Consider the following 10,230-nt stretch of genomic DNA (forward strand, 5'->3'; position numbering starts at 1 on the left):
ATTTATATATATATATATATATATATATATATATATATATATATATATATATTGACCTGAGCTATATATATATATATATATATATATATATATATATATATATATATATATATATATATATATATATATATATATATATATATATATATATATATATATATTGACCTGAGCTATATATATATATATATATATATATATATATATATATATATAAATTGACCTGAGCTGAGCTGATATATTGACCTGAGCTGTGGCTGAGAGCACGGTCTCAGCCACAGCTCAGAATGGAAGCAAGTCGACGAAGAACTCTGTAGGGTAAGGCAGGTCCTAGTCAACAACGGCTTCTCCAATGGTTTCGTCGAAGACATCATAAGAGGGAAAGTGAAACGCCATGCAACCTCTGAAGAGACAACTAACACAACACCTATACCCCCTATTAGACTATTTTACAGGAACTTCTTTTCCACAGCTCATAAAACGGAGGAAAGGGTCCTGAAAGATATTGTTAATAGAAACGTTATCCCTACAGACAAAAATCAGAGGATACAACTGACGATTTACTATAAAACCAGAAAAACGGCCAGCCTACTCATGAGAAACTCTCCAGACACAAAACAGAACGCTTTAAAAGAGACTAACGTCGTCTATGCCTTCAAATGCCCTCTTGGGGACTGTAAGCTCCAAAAAACCCAGTATATAGGCAAGACAACAACATCTCTTTCTAGGCGTTTAACGATGCATAAGCAACAGGGCTCCATTAAGGAACATATAATCTCTTCCCACAACCAAACCATCGCCAGAGAAATCCTAGTAAACAACACAGAAATCATCGATAGATACAGCGATAGCAGGCGGCTTGACGTTTGCGAGGCACTACACATCAAGAAGTCAACACCAGCATCAACAGCCAATTAATGCACAACTATATTCTACCCACCTCAAGACTCCGCTCCAATATAGAAGCATCAAGAAATATGGACCAATAGGCTTTCTACAATCACTTCTATTCAATACCCATTGTTTCGTGTTCTGTCTTGTGTTGATGAAATTAATACCCTATTAATACCACCTCTTGTTCTGTCTTGTGTTGATGAAATTAATACCCTATTAATGCCACCTCACCCCATCCACCTCTCTCAAATGTAGATATAAAATCGGAGATGCGTAAGTTCTATTCAGTTGTGTATTTGTAAACTAAAGTCTTTGAAAATGTAATAAGTTTTACGAAACGCGCTCGTGTCGCGTCAGACTAGAAATAAAAATGAATTTTGGAGAATTGATTTTTGATTTACCTCCAACAGTGAAGCGTAATGTACGAAAGATTGAGAAAATTCGTGTTAGAATTATTAATCTTACTTTTTCGGTCATATTTAATAATATATATATATATATATATATATATATATATATATATATATATATATATATATATATATATATATATACAGTATACCTAAGCTATACAACCTGTCCATTGTAACCATTGCTATCATCTTATAATGGTTGTTATATTGAACGCATATATAATTGCAGTATACCTTGAAATATTCCTCAAGTTATGCCACAATGAACCTGTTTATAACCCTTACATTATAATATGATGTACCTACTAATCTCTCTCAAATTTTCTTACAATGTACATGTTAAAAAAAATCAATTTTGCTAGAAATTACCAACTTAATATTAACTGTCAAATTAAGGACCTGCCCAAAACGCTGTGCGTGTTACTGGCTTTACAAGAACATCAGTGCTATGTTCCCTCTTAACCCCAATGTACTTTCTTGTATATAAATAAATAAATAACACACATTTCAAGACAATTAAGGAGCCATTAAAAGAATTATCGTCTTTATGAAGGATCAGGTTAGTGAGGGAGCTAACAAGTGCAAGGTGCAGGCCACAATAGGCTGACTGGCCAACCTTCACGGGTAAACACCAAAGCTCCGAGAGTATACAGCGAGGAGGAGCGACGTGACCTTACCCGTAGCTGCAGCAGACTGACGCGGGACGGCCGGGACCGTCTGGCTGTCAGGTTATGTAGTCAGGGGCCGAGGCTCCGGGCCTGCGCGTCGCGTCTGCGCACGATGTAGAGGGTTGAAGAGCTGGATGAGTACGCACTCCACAGTTGAAGAGCTGGATGAGTACGCACTCCACAGTTGAAGAGCTGGATGAGTACGCACTCCACAGTTGAAGAGCTGGATGAGTACGCACTCCACAGTTGAAGAGCTGGATGAGTACGCACTCCACAGTTGAAGAGCTGGATGAGTACGCACTCGACAGTTGAAGAGCTGGATGAGTACGCACTCGACATGTGAAGAGCTGGATGAGTACGCACTCGACAGTTGAAGAGCTGGATGAGTACGCACTCCACAGTTGAAGAGCTGGATGAGTACGCACTCCACAGTTGAAGAGCTGGATGAGTACGCACTCCACAGTTGAAGAGCTGGATGAGTACGCACTCGACATGTGAAGAGCTGGATGAGTACGCACTCGACAGTTGAAGAGCTGGATGAGTACGCACTCCACAGTTGAAGAGCTGGATGAGTACGCACTCCACAGTTGAAGAGCTGGATGAGTACGCACTCCACAGTTGAAGAGCTGGATGAGTACGCACTCGACATGTGAAGAGCTGGATGAGTACGCACTCGACAGTTGAAGAGCTGGATGAGTACGCACTCCACAGTTGAAGAGCTGGATGAGTACGCACTCCACAGTTGAAGAGCTGGATGAGTACGCACTCCACAGTTGAAGAGCTGGATGAGTACGCACTCGACATGTGAAGAGCTGGATGAGTACGCACTCGACAGTTGAAGAGCTGGATGAGTACGCACTCCACAGTTGAAGAGCTGGATGAGTACGCACTCGACAGTTGAAGAGCTGGATGAGTACGCACTCGACATGTGAAGAGCTGGATGAGTACGCACTCGACAGTTGAAGAGCTGGATGAGTACGCACTCCACAGTTGAAGAGCTGGATGAGTACGCACTCGACAGTTGAAGAGCTGGATGAGTACGCACTCCACAGTTGAAGAGCTGGATGAGTACGCACTCGACAGTTGAAGAGCTGGATGAGTACGCACTCCACAGTTGAAGAGCTGGATGAGTACGCACTCGACAGTTGAAGAGCTGGATGAGTACGCACTCGACAGTTGAAGAGCTGGATGAGTACGCACTCCACAGTTGAAGAGCTGGATGAGTACGCACTCGACAGTTGAAGAGCTGGATGAGTACGCACTCCACAGTTGAAGAGCTGGATGAGTACGCACTCGACAGTTGAAGAGCTGGATGAGTACGCACTCCACAGTTGAAGAGCTGGATGAGTACGCACTCCACAGTTGAAGAGCTGGATGAGTACGCACTCCACAGTTGAAGAGCTGGATGAGTACGCACTCGACATGTGAAGAGCTGGATGAGTACGCACTCCACAGTTGAAAAACTGGATGAGTACGCACTCCACAGCTGAAGAGCTGGATGAGTACGCACTCCACAGCTGAAGAGCTGGATGAGTACGCACTCCACAGCTGAAGAGCTGGATGAGGTCTTCCTATAGTGATTGTTGTCTGTTTTCTCTAGAGTTCCATCAAGGAACATATAATCTCTTCCCACAACCAGACCATCACCAGAGAAGTCTTAACAAGCAACACAGAAATCATCGATAGATACAGCGATAGCAGGAGACTCGACATCAGCGAGGCACTACACATCAAAAACTCAACACCAGCAATCAACAGCCAATTAACGCATAACTATATTCTACCCACTTCAAGACCCCGAACCAGCATAGAAGAAGCAAGAGAAAATGAATGAATGTAACAACTCTTGTATATATCTCAAAAAATATGGGCCAATAGGCCTTCTGTAGGTAATTTCATTCTTATGTTTTCATATTCAATCTATACCCATTGATTCGTGTTCTGTCATCCCCACTCAAAAACATTTGTGTCATATCACCTCACCCAAAACGTATTTAAGCGTGAAATGATATGTGTAAACCTGTCTTTGAAAATGTGAGAAGTCCTTGCAAAACGCTTTTAGGCGTCAGACCATAAATAAAAAAAAATATAAAATTAACTTTGGAGAGTTAATATTTCAATTACTCCCGACAGTGAAGAAAAACGTAAGAAATATTGAGAAAATTCGTGTTAGAATCATTAATCTTACCCGTTCGGTCATATTCAACAACATATGTTCAAAAGAAAGACTGCTACCAAAATATACTTATATATATATATATATATATATATATATATATATATATATATATATATATATATATATATATATATATATATATATATATATATATATATATATATATTGGTAGCAGTCTTTCCTGTAGACATATATTATTAAATATGACCGAAAAAGTAAGATTAATAATTCTAACACGAATTTTCTCGATCTTTCTTATGTTTCTTTTCACTGTTGATGGTAAATGAAAAATCAATTCTCCAAAATTTATTTTTATTTCTAGTCTGACGTGACACTTGAGCGCGTTTCGTAAAACTTAATACATTTTCAAACACTTTAGTTTACACACACACAACTATAACTGAATAGAGCTTAAACATCTTCAATTTTTTTTTATACCTGCATTTGGGTGAGGTGATATATTACAACAGTTTTGGATGAGGTGAAAACAAACTTTCAACACAAGACAGAACACGAAATAATGGGTATTGAAGGTGAGAATGGAAGTAACTGCAGAGGGCCTATTGGCCCATATTTCTTGATGCTTCTATATTGGAGCGGAGTCTTGAAGTGGGTAGAATATAGTTGTGCATTAATTGGCTGTTGATTGCTGGTGTTGACTTCTTGATGTGTAGTGCCTCGTAGATGTCAAGCCGCCTGCTATCGCTGTATCTATCGATGATTTCTGTGTTGTTTGCTAAGATTTCTCTGGTGATGGTCTGGTTATGGGAAGAGATTATATGTTCCTTAATGGAGCCCTGTTGCTTATGTATCGTTAATCGCCTGGAAAGAGATGTTGTCTTGCCTATATACTGAATTCTTTGAGGCTTACAGTCCCCAAGTGGGCATTTGAAGGCATAGACGACATTGGTCTCTTTTAAAGCGTGATCCGGCCTGTACTCCTCTTGACATACCAGAAAACATTCTAAGGAAACTACTCCAAGCTTGTACTAAAGAGGCACCCTTCTTGAGCCCGGATGGGCACATGTATAAGCAAGTAGATGGGGTCGCCATGGGTTCTCCCCTAGGTGTCCTGTTTGCGAACTTCTACATGGGTACCATCGAACAAAAGGTCTTAGTCGACATGAACTTGAAACCGGCCATATACTGCAGGTATGTTGACGACATTTTTACACAGTTACCTGATGTCAGACATCTGCAGGAGCTGAAGGAGGCATTTGAGCGGAATTCTGTGTTGCGTTTCACTTACGAGATGGAGAAGGATGGGAAGCTGCCCTTTCTAGATGTAACAGTCATGGAAAGGAGCGGAGGTTTCCACACCGCAGTCTACACTAAGGAAACAAACATAGGAATGTGCCTCAATGCCAACAGTGACTGCCCAGACAGGTACAAGAGGAGTGTTGTTAACGCTTATGTCGACTGTGCTCTCAGCCACAGCTCAGGATGGAAGCAAGTCGATGAAGAACTCTGTAGGGTAAGGCAGGTCCTAGTCAACAACGGCTTCTCCAATGGTTTCGTTGAAGACATCATAAGAAGGAAGGTGAAACGCCATGCAACCTCTGAAGAGACAACTAACACAACACCTATACCCCCTATTAGACTATTTTACAGGAACTTCTTTTCTACAGCTCATAAAACGGAGGAAAGGGTCCTGAAAGATATTGTTAATAGAAACGTTATCCCTACAGACAAAAATCAGAAGATATAATTGACGATCTACTATAAAACCAAGAAAACGGCCAACCTACTCATGAGAAACTCTCCAGACACAAAGCAAAATGCTTTAAAAGAGACCAATGGCGTCTATGCCTTCAAATGCCCACTTGGGGACTGTAAGCCTCAAAGAATTCAGTATATAGGCAAGACAACAACATCTCTTTCCAGGCGATTAACGATGCATAAGCAACAGGGCTCCATTAAGGAACATATAATCTCTTCCCATAACCAGACCATCACCAGAGAAGTCTTAACAAAAAACACGGAAATCATCGATAGATACAGCGATAGCAGGCGGCTAGATATCTGAGAGGCACTACACATTAAGAAGTCGACACCAGCAATCAACAGCCAATTAATGCACAACTATATTCTACCCACTTCAAGACTCCGCACCAATATAGAAGCATCAAGAAATATGGACCAATAGGCCCTTTGCAGTTACTTCCATTCTTCCCTTTAACTTACAAAATATTATACCCATTGTTTCGTGTTCTGTCTTGTGTTGAAAGTTTGTTTTCACCTCATCCAAAACTGTTGTAACATATCACTTCACCAAAATGCAGGTATAAAAAATCGAAGATGTTTAAGCTCTATTCAGTTATAGTTGTGTGTGTGTGTAAACTAAAGTCTTTGAAAATGTAATAAGTTTTACGAAACGCGCTCAAGTGTCGCGTCAGACTAGAAATAAAAATGAATTTTGGAGAATTGATTTTTCAGTTACCATCAACAGTGAAGAAAAATGTAAGAAACATTGAGAAAATTCGTGTTAGAATTATTTATCTTACTTTTTCGGTCATATTTAATAATATATGTCTACAGGAAAGACTGCTACCAATATATTAGCAGTCTCCGTGGTGTAGTGGTAAGACACTCGCCTGGCGTTCCGCGAGCGCTATGTCATGGGTTCGTATCCTGGCCGGGGAGGATTTACTGGGCGCAATTCCTTAACTGTAGCCTCTGTTTAACGCAACAGTAAAATGTGTACTTGGATGAAAAAACGATTCTTCGCGGCAGGGGATCGTATTCCAGGGACCATAGGATTAAGGACTTGCCCGAGACGCTACGCGTACTAGTGACTGTACAAGAATGTAACAACTCTTGTATATATCTCAAAAAAAAAAAAAAAAAAAAAATATATATATATATATATATATATATATATATGTGTGTGTGTGTGTGTGTGTGTGTGTGTGTGTGTGTGTGTGTGTGTGTGTGTGTGTGTATGATATATGTATATATATATATATATATATATATATATATATATATATATATATATATATATATATATATATATATATATATATATATATGTTGAAGACGTCACCAAAAGATAGGTAAAACGCCATGCAACTTCTGAAGAGTCAACCAACACAACACATGTACCCCCAATTAGACTGTTTTACAGAAACTTCTTTTCGACGGCTCATAAAACGGAGGAAAGGGTCCTGAAAGATATTGTTCTGAAAGATTAGAAAGTGTTCTGATAGGAATGTTATCCCCACAGACACTAATCAGAAGATACAATTAACAACTTACTACAAAAACAAGAAGATCGTCAACTTGCTTTTGAAGAATTCTCCAGACACACCAAGCAGAATGCCTTAAGAGAGACTAACGTTGCCTATGCCTTCACATGCCCACTTGGGGACTATCAGCCCCCAAAGATCTCAGTATATAGGCAAGACCATAACGTCTCTCTCTCTCTAGGCGATTAACAATGCACAAGCTACAGGGCTCCATCAAGGAGCATATAATCTCCACACACAACCAGACCATCACCAGAGACATCTTAACAAGCAACACTGAAATAGTCAACAGGTATAACGCCAACAGAAGACTCGACATCAGTGAGGCCCTACACACCAAAAAGTCCAGACCAGCAGTCAACAACCAGTTAATATATAATTACATTCTCCCCACCTCAAGACCCCGAGCCAACACAGAGACACAAGACCCTGAGCCAACACAGAGACCCTGAGCCAACACAGAGACACAAGACCCTGAGCCAACACAGAGACAGAAGACCCTGAGCCAACACACAGACAGAAGACCCTGAGCCAACACAGAGACAGAAGACCCTGAGCCAACACAGAGACAGAAGACCCTGAGCCAACACAGATACAGAAGACCCTGAGCCAACACAGAGGCAGAAGACCCTGAGCCAACACAGAGACAGAAGACCCTGAGCCAACACAGAGACCCTGAGCCAACACAGAAACAGAAGACCCTGAGCCAACATAGAGACAGAAGACCCTGAGCCAACATAGAGACAGAAGACCCTGAGCCAACACAGAGACCCTGAGCCAACACAGAGACAGAAGACCCTGAGCCAACACAGAGACAGAAGACCCTGAGCCAACACAGAGACAGAAGACCCTGAGCCAACACAGAGACCCTGAGCCAACACAGAGACAGAAGACCTTGAGCCAACACAGAAACAGAAGACCCTGAGCCAACACAGAGACAGAAGACCCTGAGCCAACACAGAGACAGAAGACCCTGAGCCAACACAGAGACCCTGAGCCAACACAGAGACCTGAGCCAACACAGAGACAGAAGACCTTGAGCCAACACAGAGACAGAAGACCCTGAGCCAACACAGAGACAGAAGACCCTGAGCCACCACAGAGACAGAAGACCCTGAGCCAACACAGAGACAGAAGACCCTGAGCCAACACAGAGACAGAAGACCTTGAGCCAACACAGAGACAGAAGACCCTGAACCAACACAGAGACCCTGAGCCAACACAGAGACAGAAGACCCTGAGCCAACGCAGAGATCCTGAGCCAAAACAGAGACAGAAAACCCTGAGCCAACACAGAGACCCTGAGCCAAAACAGAGACAGAAGACCCTGAGCCAACATAGAGACCCTGAGCCAACACAGAGACAGAAGACCCTGAGCCAACACAGAGAAAGAAGACCCTGAGCCAACACAGAGACAGAAGACCCTGAGCCAACACAGAGACCCTGAGCCAACACAGAGACAGAAGACCCTGAGCCAACACAGAGACCCTGAGCCAACACAGAAACAGAAGACCCTGAGCCAACATAGAGACAGAAGACCCTGAGCCAACATAGAGACAGAAGACCCTGAGCCAACACAGAGACAGAAGACCCTGAACCAACACAGAGACAGAAGACCCTGAGCCAACACAGAGACCCTGAGCCAACACAGAAACAGAAGACCCTGAGCCAACACAGAGACAGAAGACCCTGAACCAACACAGAGACAGAAGACCCTGAGCCAACACAGAGACAGAAGACCCTGAGCCAACACAGAGACAGAAGACCCTGAGCCAACACAGAGACAGAAGACCCTGAGCCAACACAGAGACAGAAGACCCTGAGCCAACACAGAGACCCTGAGCCAACACAGAGACAGAAGACCCTGAGCCAACACAGAGACAGAAGACCCTGAGCCAACACAGAGACAGAAGACCCTGAGCCAACACAGAGACCCTGAGCCAACACAGAAACAGAAGACCCTGAGCCAACATAGAGACAGAAGACCCTGAGCCAACATAGAGACAGAAGACCCTGAGCCAACATAAAGACAGAAGACCCTGAGACAACACAGAGACAGAAGACCCTAAGCCAACACAGAGACCCTGAGCCAACACAGAGACAGAAGACCCTGAGCCAACACAGAGACCCTGAGCCAACACAGAGACAGAAGACCCTGAGCCAACACAGAGACAGAAGACCCTGAGCCAACACAGAGACACAAGACCCTGAGCCAACACAGAGACAGAAGACCCTGAGCCAACACAGAGACAGAAGACCCTGAGCCAACACAAAAACAGAAGACCCTGAGCCAACACAGAGACAGAAGACCCTGAGCCAACACAGAGACAGAAGGCCCTGAGCCAACACAGAGGCAGAAGACCCTGAGCCAACACAGAGACAGAAGACCCTGAGCCAACACAGAGACCCTGAGCCAACACAGAAACAGAAGACCCTGAGCCAACATAGAGACAGAAGACCCTGAGCCAACATAGAGACAGAAGACCCTGAGCCAACACAGAGACCCTGAGCCAACACAGAGACAGAAGACCCTGAGCCAACACAGAGACAGAAGACCCTGAGCCAACACAGAGACAGAAGACCCTGAGCCAACACAGAGACAGAAGACCCTGAGCCAACACAGAGACCCTAAGCCAACACAGAGACAGAAGACCTTGAGCCAACACAGAAACAGAAGACCCTGAGCCAACACAGAGACAGAAGACCCTGAGCCAACACAGAGACAGAAGACCCTGAGCCAACACAGAGACCCTGAGCCAACACAGAGACCCTGAGCCAACACAGAGACACAAGACCCTGAGCCAACACAGAGACCCTGAGCCAACACAGAG

At 43.1% G+C, this 10,230-nt stretch overlaps 2 protein-coding genes across 3 annotated transcripts in view; both read right to left on the bottom strand.

The window, feature by feature from the left end:
• The window catches only part of LOC123764549 (beta-1,3-glucan-binding protein), a 38,640-nt gene extending 36,563 nt beyond the window's left edge, over nucleotides 1-2,077 (bottom strand). For both annotated transcript variants that reach the window (XM_069314600.1, XM_069314601.1), the window contains exon 1: nucleotides 1,982-2,077. The gene's annotated coding sequence lies outside the window, so the exon portion shown is untranslated. The remainder of the gene's footprint in view (nucleotides 1-1,981) is intronic.
• LOC123749489 (uncharacterized) lies at nucleotides 2,034-3,590 on the bottom strand. The gene has a single exon (XM_045731584.2). It carries the CDS (start codon nucleotides 3,588-3,590, stop codon nucleotides 2,034-2,036), a length of 1,557 nt encoding a protein of 518 aa, XP_045587540.2.
• Nucleotides 3,591-10,230: the final 6,640 nt, after the last annotated feature.

This window comes from Procambarus clarkii, chromosome 79 (genome assembly GCF_040958095.1).
Source record: "Procambarus clarkii isolate CNS0578487 chromosome 79, FALCON_Pclarkii_2.0, whole genome shotgun sequence".
Taxonomy (NCBI): Eukaryota; Metazoa; Arthropoda; class Malacostraca; order Decapoda; family Cambaridae; genus Procambarus; species Procambarus clarkii.

Bases quoted from the DNA above. Each gene is read 5' to 3' on its own strand.
- LOC123749489 (XM_045731584.2), bottom strand. From the start codon at position 3,590: ATGTTCCTTGATGGAACTCTAGAGAAAACAGACAACAATCACTATAGG.